Source organism: Callithrix jacchus, chromosome X (genome assembly GCF_049354715.1).
Source record: "Callithrix jacchus isolate 240 chromosome X, calJac240_pri, whole genome shotgun sequence".
In the NCBI taxonomy this organism is placed as follows: domain Eukaryota; kingdom Metazoa; phylum Chordata; class Mammalia; order Primates; family Cebidae; genus Callithrix; species Callithrix jacchus.
This window is the reverse complement of record NC_133524.1, coordinates 108,216,575-108,241,725: the sequence shown is the minus strand read 5'-3', so window position 1 is coordinate 108,241,725 and position 25,151 is coordinate 108,216,575. Positions and strand designations below refer to the sequence as shown.

Sequence of the window (25,151 nt, the reverse complement as noted above, 5' to 3'; positions counted from 1 at the left end):
AAAATCCTACTTCATGGTCAAATTGGTTAAAAGTAAATAAAACTGTCTATTAGGTTTCATTAAAATTAAGGTTAATATTAATAACAAACTAACGCAAGGGTAAAATTTAACTTTCTCTCTTAAGCACAATTTTCATGTAATAGAAAAGGCTAATAAATGGTTGTTGCTTTTCCAGATTATTATCTCATCATCTTGGCCAAACAAGACCAAACAAGCAAACAAAAAGAAAGAAAAACAATTTATGGTAATCCAAAACTCTATTTTATAATATCGAGGGTTTTAAATTTTAAACGTATTTAATAGCCTTTTCAAAATCAAATTTTAGTCTCAAGTTTGTCTTTCCCAACCCCTGGCTTTTGGGTGCTGCACAGGACCCCTGAACCAGCCAAAAAGAGAGGTAAACAGAATTATTTGGTAACATAACATTGCCAAAATAATGTGTAATATGTTATACTTTAGGGAATAATATTAACATATGTTCCAAAACTGTATGGAATGTCTAAGGTTCTTGTGTCTGAATATATGCTATTAATCACAATTAAAGTTGATATGTTGGGTTATTGTAAACCACAAAAATAACCAAATTTCCTCATCGTATCCAAACTGCACCACCACCATCACAACAAAACATACAGAAGTCATAAAAAGCTAAAATGTTTATTAGTATCAAGCAAAACGAAGAATAATAAAATGGACTAAACTAATAAAACATAAAAACAAATTTTTACCTTTTATGTAGAACACTGCTAATCTTTATCTTATTTTTCAGAGTCAAGAAAACTTGTCTTAAGCTAGCTACAGTCTTTAACAACTAAGTAAAGTATATACTCCTGTGAATAGAATTTAAAACGTATTTGTTTCTCTCTGCCTATTTACTCTAGAACTTAAAAACTGGTTATATGTATTCTTTTTTTTTTTTTTTTTTTTTTTTTTTTAATTGAGATGGAGTTTCGCTGTTGTTACCCAGGCTGGAGTGCAATGGCACGATCTTGGCTCACTGCAACCTCCACCCCCTGGGTTCAGGCAATTCTCCTACCTCAGCCTCCAGAGTAGCTGGGATTACAGGCACGTGCCACCATGCCCAGCTAATTTTTTGTAATTTTAGTAGAGACAGGGTTTCACCATGTTAACCAGGATGGTGTCAATCTCTTGACCTCGTGATCCACCCGCCTCAGCCTCCCAAAGTGCTGGGATTACAGGCTTGAGCCACCGCGCCCGACCCATGTATTCTTAAATTACAACAATATAGTTTTTTGCATCAGTGCATTAAGAATCTATTTTCTTTTGTAACTGAACACAATTTTTAAAAATGGTTATTTTAGCAAGGCTTTGACTGGAATGGTGTGCTCTCCTTTAAGGAATCAAACTTGACTTATTGAGCCAATAAAAGCCTTGGAAAACTGGCCTCAAATTTTGCATACACAGTCCCTGTACAGGGTCTCTGATCGGTAGTAAGTAAATAATTTCACTTTCTGACAGGCCAGGAACCCCAAGTTATCTTAAAACCTCAAGAAGAAATTAATTCACCCAACTCATAAGTATTTAATGGTACAAATCCATGGCTGGGCTGCTTTAACAAGTCTTATCTCAAATTCCTTCTCTATAACAAAGTTCCATCATAGGCAATTTAAAAGGCGTATGTAACAAATAATTATTCTTGCTGTACTGCATACAAATAAATAAGCCAAGAATAATAAAGCAAACCAGTCCTACCATAATTTGTCTTTTAATAAAAATAGGAAACTGAAAAGTAAAAATTATGTTTCAAACACTATAGCACCCCTATTGTTAAATTCTAGTTTTGCCTAATGTTTTTCATTTTTTATTATCTTCTACAGTTGTTATATCCATTACAGAAATCAACTCAAAGCCTAAAGAGCTGAGAAAGCAACCCCTAACAGCCCAGAAAAAGCCCCATCAATGAAAAAAATATGACATAAAAAATATTAAGCTGGAAATCATAAAAGCCAACAAAATCATTGTCATTTTGCAGGGAACTACCCCAAAACATCTACAAACAATGTTGTTCCTGCAGTCAATCCAAGACCAAAAAACTTTCCGCCATCCCATCAGCAGGAAGTAGCCAGAAAGAACACGACACCCCTTGTCCTTTTATAGCTATAGGGTCTGAAATGGCAGAGCAGGAGCATTGTCATCTTGGACAAACACTGCCACTTTAAGTTCCAGCTGCCTTTCCAGCTTCACGCATTTCAAGGAAATCACTTCTTTTCTAACTACAAGCCTCCAGAAAACAGCAGACAGTAAAACACAGATAAGACAGCTCAGGCACAGAGAAAGGCAGGGGAAAGTCTCTTGGGTGACTGCCAAACTTCACCCTTACACAATAGGCCTCAGTAAAACAGTGGGCCTTAATAAGCACATTCCTTTCCCTTCAGGTGCACTAAGATAGGGAAGCTAAAAGCAGATTCAGGGAATATGCCTGCAGCTGCCGAGAGATGTACAGGAAGAGACACACAACTCTCCCTCCCAGATAAGCACAACAAAGAGACACAGAAGAAGTCCAAGTCTCTGATAAAAACTCTTAGTCTGTAGTATAGTGTGGCTTTTGACCTAACTCGTCAGAAATCCCTCCCCAGGTTGGAAATAAACCTGTTGACTGTCGAACCGTCCTTCTTCTTTCTCTCCTCTTTAATTCTTATGACAACAAAAACTACAAATTGGACCTCATTTATATTAAAAACTACTGCTCCAGACTCTGTACAGTTTGGCTTTTAGTTCAATCAGGCATCCAGTGGGTACACACTGTGCGATTTTTCCTGTAATTCTTTCTGGGGTGTTCTTAGAATCAACTACAGATTGATTAAATAACCTGTCAAATGTAAACTTGAATATACAAGCAGAATCAGGATTGTGCTTTCAAAGCTCACAAATGTGTTTAGATTAGATACTACATGGTGGCTTAATAAAAATTTCCTTTATCCTATTCTAATTGCAGTTTGTTATGCCAGAATCCACACCACCCTACACTACTTCTGTCAGATACAAAAATAGAAGATAAAAAACTGTCCAACTTTAAAATTGCCCATCTTGAGCCAAATTGAAAATCAGAGCACAGGCATTGAAGATAAAGGTTGGATGGTACATCCACTATTAAAAGAAGCTTCACTTCTGCATTTGTGCCTTAGCAGAAAGTGATTTCTGGGGTTGGAGTTCTTGAGAATACATAAGGGGAAGTCACACCAGGTCATCAAGACCATTGCCGAAGAGCTCCAAATGTCTGTCTCGTTCAGACTGATGCAATAGCACAGGACAGAGATTGGCAAACTACAATTTGCTGCCTATTTGTGTGAATAAAGTTTTATTGGCACATAACTAAGCCCATTTATCTACATATTGTCTATCGCTGAGTTTGCACTGCAGTAGCTGAGTTGGGTAGCTGCAACAGTGAGAGTGTGGCCTGCAAAGCCTAAAGTACTGTGTGGCCCTTTACACAAAACTCTGTCGACCCCTGCCAAATAACATCATTATTTGATGTCAGTCTGGATAGCACCATTTAGATGTCTCACAGACAAATCTAATGGGACACGTTTAAAAAGGTGTGCACCTCCATAAACCTGTTTCATCTTCAGTGTTCCCTCTCTCAGTTAATAGTGCTACCATCACCAATTCGGCTGAATGAGAAGCTTCCCTTCCCTTTACCTCCCACACCCCATCCATTACTCTATTCCCCATCCATCAACACACACTGCCAATTCTACTCCTCAATGAATTTCAGATCTGACCACGTCTCTCTATTTCCACTACCATTTTCTTAGTCTAAGTCACTTAGTCTAAGTCACATCATTTTGTTCAAGATTGACAACAGTTTTCTAACTGATCTTTCCTGCCTCTAGTTTTGACCACCCTCTGCTTCTAATCCAGTGGTAACCAGAAGGATCTTTTTAACATCTAAATCTAATTTTGTAAAAAGCATCATAAAATATGTAGCTAAGATTTAATGAGCTCTTACTATGTGCCAGGCAATTCTAAGCACTTTGTATGTAGCAACTGATCTTAATCTTAACACTAACCCTATAAGGTAGATATTAGTATCTCCATTCTTTAGAGGAAGACATTGAAAAACAGAGAACTTGTTCAGTTACACAGTAAACAACAGAGCTAGTTGTAACTGCTTTATTATACTACTCTAAACACACACACACAGACACACACAAAAACAACTTATGGCTTTTCATTGCTCTTAAAATGAGTCCATACTACACACACACACACACACACACACACACACACACACATTTTTTTTTTCCAGAGATGGAGTCTCATTCTGTTGCCCAGCCCAGAGTGCAGTGGCGCGACCTCGGCTCACTGCAACCTCCACCTTCTGGGTTCAAGCAATTATCCTGCCCCAGCCTCCCGAGTAGCTAGGATTACAGGCACACACCACCACGCCCAAGCTAATTTTTGTATTTTTAATGAAAACAGGGTTTCATAATGTTGGCCATCCTGGTCTCCAATTCCTGACCTCAAGTGATCTGCCTGCCTTAGCCTCTATTATTGTTATTTCTCTTTTGAAATAGGGTCTCACTCTGTTGTCCAGGCTGGAGTGCAGTGGCACTATCTCCACTCACTGCAGCCTCTGCCTCCCGGGTTCAAGTGATTCTCCTGCTTCAGCCACCCAAGTAGCTGGGATTACAGGTGTGCACCAACGCGCCTGACTAATTTTTGCATTTTAGGTAAAGACAGGGTTTCACCATATTAACAAGACTAGTCTTGAACTCTTGACCTCAAGTGATCTCCTTGCCTTGGCCTCTTAAAGTGCTGGGACTACAGGCATGAGCCACTGTGCCCAGTTGAGTCCATACTATTTTTAATGGCCAAAGACCATTGTCTTGTTCTTCTCTAACCCCTGCTTACCTTTCCAGCCTGGTCTCTTGCCATGCACAGCCTTGCAATTTACGCTGCAGCCACCCCCACTGCTGTAGCCTCAACCCCCACAACCCCCCGCCCCCTCCCCCACACACAAGGCATGCTGTTTTTCACCTGCGTGCCTTAGTCATGTGATCCCCTCTGCTCTGGCTATTTATTCGCTTTTCTTCTCTTCAACATGTAGCCAACTGTTGCACATCTTTTAATGCTCCAGTCAGGTATCACCTACTCCAGAAAGCCTTTGCTGAGCAATCCAGATTTGTACTCCCTTTGTGTTCCCATTATGCTGTGTTCATATCATTTTCAGTGTCCTTACTGTACAATTGTGTAACTCTCTTTTTGTGCTTCTGTTTTCTTCAGTAGACTGTGAGAGCTCAGCAGTTCTTCCACTGCAAAAGTCTTGCTTTACTCTTTGACTTTTCTGTGTTTTCTTGGACTTCCTCTTCCCAGCCTTTGGCATAGGCTACTATGGCAAAACAAGAGTAGAAAGGGAGTATAGGATTTTGTCTTTTTGTGTATGAATGTGAGGAAAGGAAGTATAAGTACATAATGGAGATCATGAACATATTCTGAGGAAATGATATCATAGGATGAAAACATTTTAGAGCTTATTTTTGGTAGTTTCATACCAGTAATCTTTAGGAGAGGCTAGACCCCAAAATATATAATGGCTCAAACACAACAGAACTTTCTCTGTGATGTAACAGTCCAAAATAAGTATTCTTATTCAGCAGGCTAGTTCTGCTAATATAGTTATTGAGGGACAGAGGCTGACAGAATCCCCTAGATCACACTGGGTTATCACATCGCAGTCAGTCAGAAGAAGAAAAGAACATGGAGGAGCATAGATGGGAGACATCTATAGGCCAGGTCTGGAAGTGCCACACAGCATTTCCAACAGTCAGAAATTAATCATGTGGCCACACCTCACTGCAAGGGAGACTGGGTAATGTAGTCCAGCTGTATGCGCAAGGAGATGAATGGTTGTGGTGGGAAACCAGTGACCTTCACAAACAAACCAACGGTAAAGTTGAGGAAGTTTACCTTTGGTGTTGGGTAAATGATGGAAGAGGTTTATTTCCTTTGTACTAGTAAGCTAAATGGTGCAGCTCTGTTTAACCTGTCCCATGGGAAGCTGGGGTAGTCAAACGTAGGCAGTATTTAAAATCACACTTGACAGTTGAGCTCCCTATTGAGTCACTTAGCAGGAAGTAGCAGCTGGAGAATGATTTGTAATGCAGATGACTCCTTAATTATTAATCCCTGACACTTTGTAGATTGTCTTCGAGTAAAATCCCAGCTGGGTTAGTATACAATATTGTAATGCCAGCCCCCCAATATTTTTTCCTCTTTTGCATGTCTAGACTAGAGAGAGTGTTAAATAGATGGCAAAGTCGCAACCTGATTCATTACAAGCTAACCAAGAGGTGCTGAAAACAAAATCAAGAAAAATAAAAACAAAATATAAAAGGGAACTCATTTTCATTTCAAACCCTAGCCACAGGCATGGGCTTTTTCCCTACCAGTTTGTGTTTGCCCAAACAGAATGCACATTAATGATGACCTCATGTAGACTAAGGGAATGAGCAGATGTGAATCAATTTGAAATGAAATGTCTCCATAATTCTCTGCTAAAAGGCATATAAGTTCCCAGAAGAGCTTGTAAAACAGCTACCCAGGCTGTACTCCCTCCTCAGTGCCCACCCTGGAGTCTCATTTAGTCAGTCTGTGGAAGGACCCGGGTATTTAGATTTTTTTAATGTTCCCTGGATGATTCTGATGTAAAATCAGGTTTGAGGAAGCACAACTCTGACAGAGTGGGAGGGAGAATAGGAAGGCATGCCAAAGCATGAACCAGACAGAGTGATTTTGTTTTAATATATTAAAAAATAATGAACGCTAAGGAAAATCTAGTTTTATAGTTTGACATGTAGAGCTGTCTCTGGGGTTAGATGCATTCACAGGAACCTAGAAAACAGGACTCTTCTGGGGATTGGCCATACAATCCCTTGCCAAAGCTGACTATAAACTAGGAGACGTATTATGATGGTAGACTTTCTCCTGGACATTCCAGATGCCTAATTTGTTTTCTTCTTTTCCCAGTTTGTTGCTCAGCCCAACTGCCAACAGTTGCTTGCCACCCTGTGGTATGATGGCTTCCCTGGATGGCGGCGGAAACACTGGGTAGTCAAGCTTCTAACCTGCATGACCATTGGGTTCCTGTTTCCCATGCTGTCTATAGCCTACCTGATCTCACCCAGGAGCAACCTTGGGCTCTTCATCAAGAAACCCTTTATCAAGTTTATCTGCCACACAGCATCCTATTTGACTTTCCTCTTCATGCTTCTCCTGGCTTCTCAACACATTGTCAGGACAGACCTTCATGTACAGGGGCCTCCCCCAACGGTTGTGGAATGGATGATATTGCCTTGGGTTCTAGGTAAGTCAAAGGGACCAGGAGCTATAGCCAGACTGCCTGCTTGTCCTGTTTAAAGGAAACTACTAGAACAGGCAGTCAGACTAGCTCTGAACTAGGGTACCCCCACCCCACCCTCATGCAGTGTGGTAGTCCTTTGTTGGGAGTCTCAGAAACGTAGTTCCTTCTGTCCCAGGCCCTGGTCACTCAATATTTCCTGGTCCATGGTGAGACTGGCAGTACACCTAGGGCTTTCTTTTGCTAACCTAATATCTTCAAGGACAGAGAAGCTGTCTGGCAGTCTAGAGACAAAGCCAAGTTTCAGTCAGGATAGGCCTCAAATAAGGTAGGCAGAGTAAGCATTGAGCAATCTATTCAAAGCTCCTTTTCCTATAACCAAGGGGCACATGAATCTGCTAATTTCTCAAGGCTACTCTGCTCGACCCAATTCTTGTTTAGGGTCTACATCGTATTTGGACACTGATTTCACAACCAAGGGGGAAACCTGGGAAATTCACACACATCATGGTAAAAGCAGCCCTACCAGTAGTCTCCAGGCATAAGTACATTGCATTGGACTCTCCAACACACAGCCATCTTCTAAGTCCTTGCTACTCAAACTGTGGTCCCCAAACCAGCAATATCAGTACCACCTGGGAGATTATTTGACACACAGAACCTCGGGTGCCACCCTAGATCTGAATTTTAACATGATCCTCATGTTCTCTAAAGTCTGAGAAAGTGCTACCCTAGACGACAGCCACACCTTTTACCATTTTCTTTATTGCAATGCTGAAGAAACATCCATATCATCAGGTAAAGTTTTACAAAACTTCTACACAATGAGAGATAAAATTAAAAAATGAGTTATAAATTATTTTGGGTCTCATTGCCTAGCTTTAGCCCCAATGCCTAGCTTTAGCCCCATCATCTGGTAATTTGATCCATGATCAGCTTGATCACCTCAAAATTCATTGAGAAGTTTTCTTTCCTGAACCTGGTGGAAACTAAGGACTGTGGGATAATACTGATCTAATTAATTTATTGATGAAAATACTCCCATTCCAAAATGGAAAGAAAGTAGAATCAGGCACCCAAAATTGCAACAGCATTCCCGTAACTATAGTAAAAATGCTAAGAGTAGTACCCAGAAAAGTATAACATATTGGCATTTTCAGGAAAAGCCTACCAGGTCTGGCAAGTTCAAAACTGGGAGGTAGGGCAGGAAATCAAGTGATATTGTCTCTCAAGACTTCACTCTACTGAGACCCCAATTCCTTCCTTACTTTCAGCCTTATTCACTTGGAGGGGGGATCTTTCTATGATGACCAGGGCTGATCCTATGTAGAAATAAACTGTTTGCCTCCATTATTCAGGTTTCATTTGGGGTGAGATTAAGGAAATGTGGGATGGTGGATTTACTGAATACATTCATGACTGGTGGAACCTGATGGATTTTGCAATGAACTCCCTCTACCTGGCAACTATTTCCTTGAAGATTGTGGCCTATGTCAAGGTAAATTGGAATATCTGCCATTTTTCCTTCACAGTAATTTTGTCTACATTAAGCTTTTGCACTGAGAGCATAGAGTTTCAAGAAAAAGTGATGATGATGGCTCAATCCATGTGGGAAATTACCATATAAACAGACATTCTTTCAATGGTTTGTAAGCAGTGTCCACCTAAGCAAAGAAAGTGGACAATTGGCAAGTTAATCACTAGCTTCTGAGACTTCCAGGATAAAAGGGTCTTCAGCTTTCAGTGTTTAAATCCTCTCTATGATGTCCTTGACAACATAATGACCCAATGATGCTTGCATGCAGCCAGGGCAGAAAATGTCTCCATGAGGAAAGGCTGACAATTCAGTCTCCAAGATTGTATAGTTAGTCATGCTTTTTGGCACTAATTTCCACATTAAGGAGTTTTAGAATGGAAATATGGCTGTTCCCCAAATCTCCAACAACTTCATTTATTTTTATATCCCTAATATGCATACTGCATAAATTTTAAGACCTTGGGAGTTATGTAGAGCATGCATATTGAATGCAGTCATGAAACATTTTTGAAAGGAGCCCAAGAGTAGGCCCTATACATGTGGTGATCGTTTAACACATACTACAACTTCCTTAAGAGAAAATGCTGGTGAGGAAAATGTTTGAATCACTGGTTAATGTACCTGGGTGAAATCCATGTCATTCTGGCACTCTGATGACTAAGTAACACTGTTAAGGAAAGGGAAAAGTTCTTCCTTTAGAAATGGTATTTATACACTGGAGGGACCATAAATTATCAATCTAGAAATTGGTGGGTTTTGTTTAAACAGGAAATCTTAGAATATGTGCTGAAGAAAAGCATTAACATTTGGGGATATAAAAAATGTATTCGTAGATTCTCAACATTCGTTAATCACATAACCTGTCCGACTTTCCTGGAGGGGCTTCCAAGGAGTTAGATAGGTCTCCATCACAAAGTATAAAGAAAAATCTGCTCTATTAAGCTGGGTAAGTGCCCTTCGACTGGCAAACACTTTACTCAAAGGAGACCTTTGCCAAGAAGTTGGAGTCCTTCCCAAAAAAGAATTTGCAAAGCAAGATAGGCTACATGCAAAATTTGGATTTGCAATGAGAATTTATAAATGGGGATAATCAGATCTACCCAGCCACAGAAGTCTAGGCTGGATGACCTCCCCCAAGCAGGCTGTGCCAACTTCTATGAGGCAAAGCCATAAGAACTGCTCCACAGGGTCCTTGAAGCGTTTTGAATCATCATTGTACTGAAGCCATACAGAAGCACCAAGGAATGAGCTGGTCTTAAAAAAGATCCTTCATTTTACTAGAATGCAAAATTAGTCAACAATATCCATTCCACGTCACATGATCTATAATGAGAACCAAAAGGCACACGCCAAAGTACACAAAAGGAACAAATATATATATAAGATTGGCCCTTAGTCTCCCCAGATGATTCTACAAATGGAGAATAACCATTCTTTTGTTTTTTAGGATAATACCACCTAGATCTATTCTACCACTGCCTCACTTCCATGCATACTAATTAAATCTGAATTATGCTACTCACTGAGTTGTGACCTTTTCTTCAGTCAGTATTTAGCTAAAAGCATAATAACACTCCCCTCAAATTCTTATTACTATTGAGTCCCCAAATTAGGTTGTCCCTCTTCATATTTTGCTTTGGGATTTGTAAATGCAATTCACAACCTATGAAAGGCAAGGAGGCTAATTTTCTAATTGCATTCCATTTCAAAAGATGTAAGAAAAATCACTTGCCTCCAAGAGTCAGGAGACCTGAATTTAATTCCCACCCTGATACTCATGAGCAGGATTACCACAGGCAATCCCTCTACCTTTCTGAGCTGTAGATTCTGCCTCTTATAAATAAGCAGTAGATTAAACTAGATCAGTGGTGCTCAACCTTTTATAATTTTTCCCATGGTAGCACATCTTTAAGCAGAAACTCACACAGTAATCCCATATATTAAAAAGCCCAAAGGACTGAGTTTGGCTTGAGGAATGAGTCTTCTAAGTGTCCACTTTGGCTCCCACAGTAGCTACTAGATGCCTCTGCTGAACCCCAGGCTCTAAGGAATGCAGTTTAAAAACCACTGTGTTAGATCAGGGGTTAGAAAACTATGGTCTGTGGGCTAAACCTGGCCTGCTGCCATGTCCACATGGTTGCATATTGTCTAGGGCTGCTTTAGGATTACAAGTGAAACATCGAGTAGTTGTGATAGGAACCCATAGAGCCCACAAACCCAAAAATTTATACTAGCTGGTTCTTGACAGAAAAAGTTTGCCAATCTCTATGCTAGATGAGCTCCATGTTTATTTGCTGCACACACATGCTATATCTTTCTCCAGAGGTGCAAAGTATAGATTTACCATGAGAATCATCTTTCACACTTCTGAGTGTTCCACAAATTCAGATTCACTGTCCTATGGGCAGCAGACACCTCTGAGGTTACAGTTCTGGATGTGGAGAGAGAAAACCTCAAATTATGAGCTATCCATGTTCTGGTTAATGATTTCTAGTTTTAAAACATAGGTCTGTTTTGATATAAGCCAAGAGACTCTTTCACATATACTTCAAACCATTAAAAGCTGATCTATCATCTGTGCTGTGATATCAACTATCATATAAGTAACATTTAATAGAAATAGTGCTAGACTGAGTGTCTGGAGACCTGTGGTTTACTTCTTGCTGGATCTGCCACCAACTTGCTGTATGATCTTTAGCAAGTCACTCTGCCTCTCTGGATTTCCTCCATTTGTAAAACAGGCATAACCATTCCTACCCCTCACAGTAATGCAGCGAATGTTTGTTGGTGGAGGAAAAATGTAGAAATATAAGATTTGGCCAAGAGTACATAAAACTGATTGGCCACCTAAAAGTCTATCTGAAACAGAAGCACAAATGTGGCACGAATTCTCCAAGCTCCTCTGACAGTGAAGAATATTGGATACACAAAAGTGATTTTAATCGCACCAGTTTCCTCAGTTGTTGGAACCGAAGCACATTTTAGAAATGCTAACAATATAATTTGGCCCCAATGCAACATTTTCTGAGGAAAGTTGTTTACATTTAGTCCTGAGAAATTGTGATATTTAAATGTGAGTTCAAGGCAATATGCTTCAAATTAAAATCTAGGCAAAATCTACTTCTGTCCTGGGAAGGTAATAAGTAATTCTTTGTATTTCCATAACATCTCCCCTTATGGAGTACACAGACTTTTGCATATGAATACAGAATCACAAATATGTGCAGTGGGTGGGAGGCATTATCCTCATTTTATGGTGAAATTAAAAGACACAGGCAGTTTTAAGTGACAATGCCAAGTTGGAGCTCAGATCTCACAATGAAGTCATCTTTCTATAAGGCTACTCCTAATGTGCTGGGGGCTAGAAACCTGGGATAAGTAATCAATCCAATAAATACTGATTCTTCCCCTCCTTCAACTCCCTGGTTCTTTATGTGTGCTAAAGGAACATTCTAACTTATAGGGTTGTCAAATGAACTGTAAAATACATCCATACACCACTGTGTGGGGCAGTACTAAATTCATTACCTGAAAGGTTGGCATGCCATTTGCAATAGTGTAGAATACATTACAGCCTGCTAAAAATTCAGCAGAAAGCTCCAGTGAATGGCTCCCTAAGGATCCTCCATCAGTCCCAAAGGGCAGTCAGCAAGGGAATGAGAATGAACACCGCATACTGAGAAGGCTGCATCTACCCCTTGTCTTTCAGTAACAGCAGGTTGTCCATGGTGCTCAGAACCCAATGAGGCATTGAGGAAGTGAATTTGATTTGAAATCTTTAGGAAGCAGTAAGATTTATCCCCACTACCTTGGACATACTAGTGCCTCTGTTTCAGTGACACTCCCCAACAATCTGGTAAACCCACAGTTAGAAAATGTCTGTTGATAAACCACAAGTGGCTGCTTGAAATGATTGTTCTAAAATTCATTCTTCTATACGTATACATTTGGATGGGAGTGGGAGGAAGAGACTTGTTAGCATCACATTTTAATTGGATGGGGCAAGAAAGACAAATAGTGTCATATATGGGGTCTGTTGCACAATAAATGCTTGATGCATAATTATGGTGGCTTTGTTTGGGTATGGAAGGGAGGATAAAAGGGAAAGGTTTATAAATGTTCACTGTACCTCTCATCCTGTGCACTTGTTTCTTTCAGTATAATGGTTCTCGTCCAAGGGAGGAATGGGAAATGTGGCACCCAACTCTGATTGCAGAAGCACTCTTCGCGATATCCAACATTTTAAGTTCGTTGCGTCTCATATCCCTGTTCACAGCCAACTCCCACTTAGGACCTCTACAGATCTCTTTGGGACGCATGCTGCTTGATATCCTCAAATTCCTCTTTATCTACTGCCTGGTACTACTAGCTTTTGCCAATGGACTGAACCAGCTTTACTTCTATTATGAGACTAGAGCTATTGATGAGCCTAACAATTGCAAGGGGATCCGATGTGAGAAACAGAACAATGCCTTCTCCACGTAAGACAATCCCCTTTCCTTTTTTGCCATTTTTCTGCCTTTTCCATTTTTGCCCTGTTTTCAGCCTACAGCTTCATTACTGTCACTTGACTGTGAAGGCAGTGCTCACTGTGGATCCACCCAAAGGATCAGAGGTGGAAGAATGTTCTTCCCTTGTTACAGGGTACTAGGAGAGGAAGTGAACTTAGGTGAGGGAGGAAAGAAACAAACACACACATGGGCTTCCAGGAAGTCATCTAAAGAGTTGGTTCTGAACTATGTTGGTAGCATTACATACTTTTAAAATAATTAATTGGGGTGCGGTAGATAATTCCTCACTTAAAAATGTGGCATCCAGCAAGGTAATGAAACAGCAAAGCTATTCCTCTGAACAAGTGGCTACCAAAGCTAACTTAACTATTGTGATTCAAGGAATGATGCAAAAATATCTTAATGCACCCCCATTCATAGGCGTAATCTACAGAGGGGACAGACCGAAGGCAGGACTAGAATTCACTCACCTGCTACATTAATTTAAGGGCCAAGTGGCATCCAGCACTAATTGGAAATGTCTTCTATTTCCTCTCAGGACACAAGAGATAACTTATGATCTGTCCACGAGTCCATGTGCCTCCGACATGGACTTCCTGTGCCTTTGCGTAGTACTGTCAAGACGTACTTCTCGGGGGACCTTCAAGCCTTCAGAATGGCTTTTATTTTCTGATAATCAATGCTATGGGAAATAGACAAGAGAAAACAAATAAGTACATGCCAGGCTATTAGGAACTGGGCTGGGCTGACCCTGAACTCAGTGTCCTACACCTTGTTCATCTCCACCCCTACTTCTGGAGAGTGCAACTCATCACTGAGTTTTTTTTTTTAACCCAACATGGATGTATTCCAAGGACCCACATCCACCAAGGTGGGGGGATAAGCTTCACTGGTGTGAGTAGTAGAGAAGAAGGAAGAAAAGGAATGTCTTAGAACTCCCTGCCCAGAGTCTGATTCTCAGGGCCCAGACTTCAGGGGGTACCCTGAATGACATAGCTCTAAGTAGCCCCCAGAAGTCATCTTGGTTTTCCGAATGTCAAGGAGATGGGAGCAGTGAGGCAAAACTGGGGGAATAGGTCCCCGAGAGAGACCAGAACCCCCAGAGAGATGGGAGCAATGAGGCAAAACTGGGGGAACAGGTCCCCAGAGACCCATTCACAGCAATGACCCCAAGGACATACAAGATTCTTAGTCATTAAACTAATATAGAATTTTTTCCTTATAACTCCATAAACCAACACAGTTCAGTGGACTTTGACATTATAGAATTGTGCTCCATAACAAAGGCCAGAGAAAAAAAGAAGGACTCTGTTGAATGTGATAGAGAAACAAAACAATGCTATTTAGCTAATTCCTGTTATTCGTCTCTAACACCATTTCCTAAAATGGATTCACACAAACCCCAGTTCAGTAGCATGTTAATATACAGAAGAATGGAATCTGTGATTAAACCTCCTGTGCTAGATTATGTTTCCTGTCTCCCTTTCCAAAACTCAGGGCTAAATCTTGGATGGGGGTCCAAAATATGTTGGCAAAGAGATAGTGCTATTTTGGTGAAGTCAACCAGGAGTGTATAACAGCAGCTTATTAGCTTGCTAGTGCCTCTTAACTAGGAAAGGCTTCCTCTCCTGCATTACTCTAGAGACAGAACTCACAGCAACCTGTTTTCAACATAAAGAGCAATTGTATAGTGGCTTGAGCACGAGGAAACTGCATTTGTTCCCATCTAACTGTTGAACAGAATAAATACATGAATGAGAGGTGCCTTCCAGGAGGTCAGGTCCCTGCCAATTATGCTTTCATGTGTACTCTGCTAAGAAAGTTTATAAAGTGCTTCCTTGCAAGTTTATAATGATTAGTAACACCCCTATTGCCAGCTGACATTTTGCTCCCATCATTTGCCTAGCAGGGACAATTGGCAAGAATGGGCACCTATTATATGCAAAATTATATGTTGGGGTATCAGATATAAAGAAACATTGTCATGCTGGGGCCAAATCAGCAGTAATGTTACCTCAACTTTCCATCTATCAGTCAAAATTTTTTTCTCCATAGAAGGCTGACTCACATTTATGTTTTCTTTTAAATGCCTCAACTCAGGCATTCATTCATTCACTGAAACAGAATCTTGCTCTGTCACCCAGGCTGGAACACAATGATGTGATCCCAGCTTACTGCAACCTCTGTCTCCCAGGTTCAAGTGATTGATGTGACTCTGCCTCCCAAGTAGTTGAGATTACAGGTGCCCACCACCATGTCCAGCTAATTTTCGTATGTTTAGTTGAGATGGGGATTCGCCATATTGCCCAGGCTGGTCTCAAACTCCTAACCTCAGGAGATCCACCCATCTCAGCCTCCCAAAATACTGGAATTACAGGTCTGAGCCACTGCACTCAGCCTCAGGCAATTATAAACCTGTTAAAATACACGTTGCTCAGCCAGGAAGTCAGAAAGATTCTGCTTTTAGAGACGGGTATAGTTTGTTTAGGTATCTGGTGGGAAGTTTGGTAGCTGCTTCTTGTCATCCTTTTCCTTCTGATTCTCCAGAGATGCCTTGCTTTTCTTCCACATAAAAAGAAAAAAAAACAGACTAGGTGCGATGGAGAAATCCCATCTCTACTAAAAATACAAAATTAGCTGGACGTGGTGGCATATGCCTGTAATCCCAGCTACTCGGGAGGCTGAGGCAGGAGAATCGCTTGAACCTGGGAGGTGGAAGTTGCAGTGAGCCAAGATCGTACCATTGCACTCTAGCCTGGGCAACAAGAGCAGAACTTTGTCTCAAAAACACAACAGTAAAAGAAAGAAGGAAAGAAGGAAAGAAGAAAGAAGGAAGGAAGGAAGGGAAGGAAGGAAGGGAGAAAATAAAAGAAAGAAAGGGAGAGATTAAAAGAAAGAAAGAAAGAGAGAGAGACAATAATCATTTCTCCTTAGGCATACAATTTAAGGGAAACTCATTGTCCTTGTTGACAACCACATGACAGTACTGCTAGGGGTTTGTGTTTGGTATTGCTTACTGGGACTATCTGGCCTTCATCTGCTGTAGAGAAATAATTAAAAGGACATTATCATTCTGAAGGCACAGGACTTGTGAGAGAAAAAAAGAAGCTAACTTGATCTAGCCCTCATCTCCTAATGCTTCCTGAATACATCTGGCTGTTTCATAGGCCTCTTAAACACAGGATGTCCACAACTAAATTCCTTATCCCTTATCTCCATATTTTCACCTCCAACCTGTATCCCCTTTAATTCCTCATCTCATTAAATGACACCAAAGTCCTAGGAGTCATCTGGGACTCTTACTCCTTCCCTCATGAAACACATCATCAAGTATGTCACTCAGCTCTATCAGTTCTATTTTCAAAATATTTCTTGAATACCTGTCTCTCTCTCTCTCTCTCTCTCTCTCTCTCTCTCTCACACACACACACACACACACACACACACACACACACACTCACCCCACTGTCTTGGTTCAGGCCTAAATCATTTCTCCCAAGGACTGTGGCACAACAGCCTCTTAACTGGTCTCTCTGCCTCCAATATGGTCTTCTCTCCAAACAATCTCTCCCACCTGCTATGTAGAAGTTTCTCTCTAAATACCTGTCACATCCTGGCCCCTGCTGGCTTCATGCCTGCCAGAATATCTGAATCTTCTCCATAAAATCCTGCCTCTTTACCATAACACACGGGACTTTGCTAATCTGAATCTTGCCTCTCCAGTCTTTTACTGCTCTCCTCCTTAGTCAACATTTTGCTGTTCTCCAATGACAGGAAAGTGTGTCAGCTCTTCAGACCTTTGTACATCACATGCCATTCCCTCTGAATGGAATGCTCATCCTTACCTAGCCAGCCTGGCAAACTGTTACCCATCTTTCCTACTGCTGCCAAAGTGCTACCGGCTCTAAAGCCTTTTGTACACATTCTAACCCCACTCTCAGCTGCAGGCTTCTTCTGTGTTTCCCATGGCATTCTAAACATATCTCCATTACATTACATAAACTGTTGTATTTCAAACATTTGTGCGTCTCTCTCCCAACAGACGGAGACTCCTATCTTAGTAAGCTTTGCATCTGCCATAGAGGGGCCTAAGACATAAAGGTGCTCCACATGGCTGCTGAACAATTGAGTGAAAAGATGAAGATGAAGTTCAAAAGCAATCTGATATTTTCAAGCTTTTTATTTAGAGATAATTATAGTTACATTGTAAGTGTAAGAAATACTAGAGAGAGAAATCTGTAAATCCTTCACCCATTTTTCCCAGGCATAACATCTTGCATAGCTGTAGTACACTAACACAACCAGGAAATCAACACTGATAAAATCCAATGGTCTTATTCTGATTTTACCAGTTTTACATGCAAGCCATTTGCAACAACATACATGGGCTAAGAGTAATCTTGTCTTTAATTGTAGATAATCTACTTCTGCTTCTGCCCACCCTACCCCCAAGGATGACTGAAGTATCTGGCCAACTCTGTCACTCTGCTGACCCACTTTGAGCTTGCTTTCAGCAAAATCCCTTGGCCTTTCTCCTACCTCTCTCATCCTGAACTTGGACACTTGGCCCAAGAGCAAAGCTCTACATTGATCCCTATATATATCATCTCATTAGTTCTAGCCCCTTGCTCCAAGCTGTTGAAGTCTGAGTCTTTATTCTGTCATCCAGTTTATTAGCTTTCCCTCTAGTCTTGTGTCATCTGAAGATCTAAGAAACGTGCCATTGATTCTTATCCAAAGCATTGAAAAAAGCTATCAGGCAGGCTTGGTATTCACTGGGTGGAATATTGGGCAGGTATTAAAATGATACACATGAAGACTCTGTATATACATTAAAAACTATCTAAACCCAAAATGTATAACTTTTAAAAAAACACAGAGATTAGGCTGGGCACTGTGGCTCATGCCTGTAATCTCAACAATTTGGGAGGCTGAAGTGAGCAGATCCCTTGAGGTCAGGAGTTTGAGACCAGCCTGACCAACATGAGGAAACCCCATCTCTACTAAAAATACAAAAATCAGCTGGGCATGGTGGGATGTGCCCATAATCCCAGCTACTTGGGAGGCTGGGGCAGGAGAATCACTTAAACCTGGGAGGTGGAGATTGCCGTGAGCAGAGATGGCGCCATTGCACTCCAGCCTGAGCAACAGTGCAAGACTCCATCTCAAAAAAACAAAGATATATGTATATAGATAAATAGATGGATAGATTATAGATAGATAGATCAATAGATAGATAGGTAGGTAGGTAGGTAGATAGATGATAGATTGATCCTAGGCTGGGTGTGGTGATTCATGCCTGTAATCTCAGCACCTTGGGAGGCCGCAGTGGGCAGATCACCTCAGATAAGGAGTTTGAGACCAGACTGGCCAATATAGCGAAATCCTGCCTCTGCTAAAAATATAAAAATTAGCAGGGCGTGGTGGCAGGCACCTGTAATCCCAGCTACTGAGGAGGCTAGGGCAGGAGAATCACTTGAACCCAGGAGGCGGAGATTGCAGTGAGCTGAGATTGCACCATTGCACTCCAACCTGGGCATAGCAGACTCTGTCTCAAAAACAAACACCAGTGATTGTATAAACTATGATTGCAACTATGTACAATTAGATATGCAAATGAATAATAATCTATAAAGACAAAGGAATGTAAAATAACAAGGTGGAAGTTTTAATAATAATAATGAAAATAATTAATATTTACTGAGCACTAGGAACAGGCACTATTACAAATCAGCTTTTCATGAATCAACTCATGTAATTCTCACGACCATGCTATCAGGTAGACAGTGTTGTTATTACCCATGTTATAGATAGGGAAACTAGAGTACAATGCAGTTAAACAGGCTGTCCCGAGTTGCATAGATGGTAAGTAGTAAAGACAGGATTTCAATCCAGGCATGCAAGCTCCAGTCTGCACTTTTACCTAAGGATACAGGTGTGAGACTGGTTTTGCAAAGGTACGTAAGATTTGTTGTATATAGTTACAATAATCATGAATACACGAAAAGCTAAATAGGACAGAACCATGACCTAGCAGGCCACTGTGACCTTCAAGGCTATTACCATTCATTTGCAGCTACTTCTACTTAATCTATGGGAATTTCTCCACCCATCATTCAGCCACTATTTTCCTATCTTATACATATATAGTCCCCATCAAATACTCTTTTTTTTGTTCTGGTCAGGTCATAAAGGTTCTTATTGGTTATCTCTGGCTATTCCTCCTAATTTCAGTCCATATCCTTCCTGATGCTATTATCACAGGATGGTGCTACTCGTTTGTACTTTCTTTGGTTATGTGTTTCTCCTGTCATCTTTTACAGACTCCTTCAAATAAACATTTCTTCAACAATTCCCATGTACCAGACAATGAGGGTACTGAGGAAGATGGAATCCTTATCCTTAAGAAGTTCATAGTCTAATGGAGAACACAAATAAACAATTATAATAGCTGCCATTATTAATGCTTACCATACGCAAAGTACTTTAAAGTGCTGAGGACTTTATATGCAGTATCTTAGATGATACAGTTATGTGGTTATGTGTGTGGGCTTCAGAGTCAAAAGAGCTGGTATAAATTCTACCTCTTGATACTTCCTGCCTGTGTGACCACACTGTGCCTCAGTATCTCATCCGAAAAACAGAAGAACAATAGTTACTACTTTATAGAGGTACAACCAAATATAATAGAGTCAGCCCTTCATATCTATATATGTTGCATCCATGGATTCAACCAACCGTGGATCAAAAATATTTTTAAAAAAATGAATGGTTGCATCTTTTCTTCTTGTCATTATTCCCTAAATAATACAATATAGCAAATATTTACATGGCATTCACATTGTATTAAGGTATCATATGCAATCTAGAGATGATAGAAAGTATATGGAATGGGCCACGTACAGTGGCTCATGCCTGTAATTCCAACACTTTGGGAGGCCAAAGCAGGAGGATCACTTGAGCCTAGGAGTTCAAGACCAGCATGGGCAACATAGCAAGATGCTTGCCTCTCCAAAAACTTTTGAAAAAATTAGATGGGTGTGGTGGTGCATGCCTGTAGTCCTACCTACTCAGGAGACTGAGGCAGGAGGGTCACTGGAGCCCAGCAGTTCAAAGCTGCAGCAAGCAATAATTGTGCCACCACACTCCAGTCTGGACGACAGAGATCTTTTCTCCATAAATAAATAAATAAATAAATAAATAGAAATCAACAAAGAAATACATTTTTTATTCTCCCAAAAAAAGTATATGGGAGAATATGTGCTTATGCCATTTTATATAAGGAACTTGAGCATCCATGGTTTTGGATATCTGAAGGAGGTCCTGGAACCAATCCTATGCAGATATCGAGGGACAACTGTATATTCAAAGCACTTAGCACGATGCTTGGCATGTAGTAAGTGCACAATAAATGTTAGCAGTCAGTATTTATCCTACAAAGAACCATTTTTGAGATGAGGAAAACCTGAAGTTGAGAGAGGCTATGTAACTTTCCCAACGTTATGTAATAAATGAAGGGGTCTAAAGTTTTCTCTCAGACACTCTCCTCTATTGCCTCTACAGTGTGATTTGTGCATTTATGGAACAAGGCTTGGGTGCTATAGGAGCACAAAAGAGTAGCATTTAACCCAGCCTTGTAGGAAAGGAGTTGGGGCATGCTTCTGCAGGAGGAAGAGCTTCATTTGAGCCTCAAACATCAAACAAGAATTAGACAGAAAAGGAGACAGGAAAGAAGTAGAAGCTAGAGGTTGGGGGCAGGGTGAGGGTATTCTATCCAGAGATAGGAGCTTGTCAAAGTCATGGTGAAATGAGAAATAGCAGGGCCAGGGAACTGAAGAATGAGTAAGGATGACACCAAAGGGCCACCTGTGTTGGAATTACAGCTTTTGCTCCATTTAGTCTATCAACATACAACTTGTGGAATACAGGATGATGTCACTGCTTTCTCCCAACAAGCCCTTATCTTTGAGTTCACCCTCCAGTTCATCTTTGCTGGTCTGAGTTCAGTTCAGAGGAGTAAATCCTTCCCATACTCCTACTTTTTGAAAGATTAATTCCTCATCTCGAAGATGAGACTTGCAGCAAATGTTCAGAGGACTGAATTCCCATCTCTATTCTACTGTACCCCTCTGCTTTGTGATCTATTTGTGGATGGCTCCCAAAATGTGCAAGTTCTCTCTTAACCACCTGGTATGAATTTGTCTTCTGTGCATTTAATATCAAGATTTTTTGAATATTCGTATATTCAGTCTATGCCCCTTCTTGAGCTAGAAACATATGGAACTTTGTTCCATATGTTGGTTTACTCTCTGCTAAATAAAAATGGACTAGTTGCTTTTTCTAAAATAATCCTCCTTTAAAATAAAAAAAAATTCCTTTGTTATTAAGATTCTAGGGTTTGTCAACAAATCTTTCTCTACCTGTGATGACTTTATTATAGACCTATCATCAAGTAATACACCCCTACCACCACAAATGGTGGTCCTTTCCCTGTATGTTAAACTGAGTTTAGAAGCCACAGAGCCTCCAGCAGATGTCTTACCAGAATATTCTTTTCCACCTCACATGCCAGTCCCTCATTTTACCTGGGTGTGCTTTGCAGCAGGCCAGCTTCTCCTTATGACTGGACCATACTGTAACATCTTGAGTACCATGTTGAGGATATTCTCACTACCAACCACCAAAATGGAGGAATGATATTTCCTATCCCTCCCCCTTTTCTCCTCTTGAACAATTTTACATCAGCACAGCCGAAGGGACATTTATTTATTTATTCATTCATTCATTGTTTATTATTTATTTATTTACTTAGCTATAAAGAGAAACAGGATCTAGCCTGGTCACTCAGGCTGGAGTACATGGCATAGATCACCACAACCTCAAATTCTTGGGCTCAAGCAATTCTCCCACCTCAGCCTCCCATGTAGCTGAGACTACAGGCACACATCACCATATCTGGCTTTTTTTTTTTTTTTTGGTAGATCCAGGGCTTTGTTACGTTGTTCAGGCTGGTGTGAAACTTGTGGGTCTAAGTGATCCTCCCAACTTGGCCTCCTAAAGCTCTGGGATTATAGGCATGCATGGCTGAAGGAAGATTTTAAATGCTCAGACTTTTACTTTTAGGGAATATTTGCATCAGTAAATGGGACAACTAGCAGGAAACTCTATCCTTAACCATAAAACATTGCAATTTTAATTGTTGTACAGGTACAGGAGAAGGTAACATTATCTATGCAGGAAAAGCAACTAATTCAGTATGACCCTATCAATCAACATATTGATTACATATTTGCTCTAGTTTGTGGCCTTAGTGTATGTCAGGCAATCAACAAACACTTACTGAATGCATTCTGTGTTCAAGTTCATTCGACTTCCAGGGACTCTGGATCCTCAGAATGACATTCCTACTCACTGCAGCGGCTTTTTAAAATTCTGAACTACAATCTGCCCTGGCTTCTGTTAACCAGCTGCTGTGCTATTTGCTTGTGCTCTTTACTGCTGGCCTCCTGCCTGCCTGATTTCTGGTATCTAATAGACATCATCAGGTTTTTACTGTGCCCTCCTACCAGAGCCAGATTACTTAGCCCCATATCTTCCTCATCTTTCAACCCTCTCCCTGGCTATGTGATGCCTTGTGTTGCCTGGCCCTGACTCCTGAAAATTTTCATTCTGTGAGAGGTCTGACTTGTCATATTGTCTGGTTCTTGTGCCCTGGCCCCTGAACTCCAGACTCTCATCTTACTATTGATTCTCAAATGCTTCACCAGCTGGCATTTACTTTCAAAGCAAATTTCTTCCTGTTAGGCTAGCTCTCCAGCAGTGTGATGCTGAAAAGATCATGGAATTTATCTATGATAATCAGAGAAGAGCCACTTAACAAGTTGAGAAGGGCCATGTGGACATTGCCCAGGCATCCCTCAAAAGGGCTCCCTGAGAGTGAGGCCAGCGCAAAGCACAGCCTTAATCAAAATGAACTAGGCATTATTGTGCAGCCTACTGACAGCAAAATTGTCAATGGGATTGAAATCTCTACTTTAATCTAGTGATAACAGTAATAGTAATAGTTTACATGTATTCATTCATTTGTTCAATCAACGTCATTTAGTGCCTATTATGTGCCAGCTACATAGTAGCTGTATGGTATGTCTCTTCCTCCATAGAGCTTACATTCTAGTGGAGAGGGACAGAAAAATAAACATTTAAACCAAAAATCACCTAATATAATTTTATGAAGTTTCAAGTGCTGCAAAGAAAAGTAAACAAGACAATAGAATAGAGAATAACTGATAAAGATACGTTAGGTAGAGCAACCAAGGGAAGCCTCTCTGAAGAAGTGACATTCCAGCTCAGACTTTGATGATAAGAAGGCAGCCATGTAAAGATCAGGGGACAGATCACATTCAGGCAGAGGGACTCCTTAAAACACTTCTCACTTACCTCTAAAATGAACTGAAGAACAAATCCCTAGGCCTCTCAAAAGACATTGTGCTCATCAAGAACAACACATTTCAAGCACATTGCAAAATGCATCCATTCTTAAAGTAGCACTTCTTATGTTCTACATGGCTTCCATGGGCTTGGGCAATGGCTAATCTGTGCCACACATGAACTGGCTGCATTTTATTGCTATATTCAGATTTCTGAATTTAAAACAGAAGAAACCCTAGACACCAAAATTATAGCATTGCAGTTACATGTTTGGATGTGAAAACTAAGAGAGGAAATAACAATTTGAGAAGCCATCTAATATAGACTAATATAGTGGTTTTGGAAAGGCAGACAGACCTAGATTTGAATTCTGGCTCAAAAATTACTAGTAAGGCATCATTGGGCAAGTCACTCAATCTCTGAATCTCTGTTTCCTCATCAGTTACAAAATTTTATAAGGATCATAATAATAACATATGTTTGTAAAAGTACTTAACATGCTTATAAGTTCTCAATAATAGTTGAGTTCTCAATAATAAAAGTCTCAATCACAATTGCTTAATGTATCATGAACAATGATCTGCATAAAGTGTTAATTTGAGAATCCTCAAGCTCCTCCATGCAGTTTAGAGCTATCTGGGTCCTGTGAGAGCCACAAAAGAAGTATCAGAAATGGTAATTTGCTCTCATGTTCACTCAGCCAGCAAAGGCCAGAACTCAGATTCTAATTCAGTGCTATCTAACCCAAGCACCATATTCTTAACCACTGCATTTATTGCCTCTTCATAATTAGAATGGTAAAAAATAACATGGTCTGAAGACAAAAGAGAAAGTTTGGTAGAGGAAGTAGCTCTTGAAATAATCCTGAAAATTTTTTAGGCTATGCATAGACTAAGAAGAGGGAATGGTATTTCAGGTAGAAAAGCAAAGCATAGGACATAGAAGTGGAAACAAACAAACAAATGGACATGGATGGTCAGCCTGTGTTAGGGAAGAGCCCAAAAAATATGAGATTACCAGTCTATCTCTCACAAATCTGGCAGCCTCCTCATTAAGCAGATCATTTTATGTTTTCTCTCTCTTTTCTTGCTCTTAGAGAATTAACTAACCTGCTCTTTGATCTCTTTTAGGCTCTTTGAGACTCTTCAGTCACTCTTCTGGTCTGTATTTGGCCTTTTAAATTTATATGTCACCAATGTGAAAGCCAGACACGAATTCACTGAGTTTGTAGGAGCTACCATGTTTGGAACGTACAACGTCATCTCTCTGGTAGTGCTGCTGAACATGCTGATTGCTATGATGAACAACTCCTACCAGCTTATTGCCGTGAGTAGCTTTGCTTTACAAGAGTGCC

General features: G+C 40.5%; 1 protein-coding gene across 2 annotated transcripts in view; it reads left to right on the top strand.

Moving 5' to 3' along the window:
- Positions 1-25,151, top strand: part of TRPC5 (transient receptor potential cation channel subfamily C member 5) — a 298,330-nt gene that overhangs the window by 213,830 nt on the left and 59,349 nt on the right. For both annotated transcript variants that reach the window (XM_078363587.1, XM_078363588.1), the window contains 4 exons: positions 6,991-7,327; positions 8,680-8,819; positions 13,017-13,339; positions 24,928-25,123. In XM_078363587.1, coding sequence (XP_078219713.1) covers positions 6,991-7,327; positions 8,680-8,819; positions 13,017-13,339; positions 24,928-25,123 — 996 coding nt within the window. The remainder of the gene's footprint in view (positions 1-6,990; positions 7,328-8,679; positions 8,820-13,016; positions 13,340-24,927; positions 25,124-25,151) is intronic.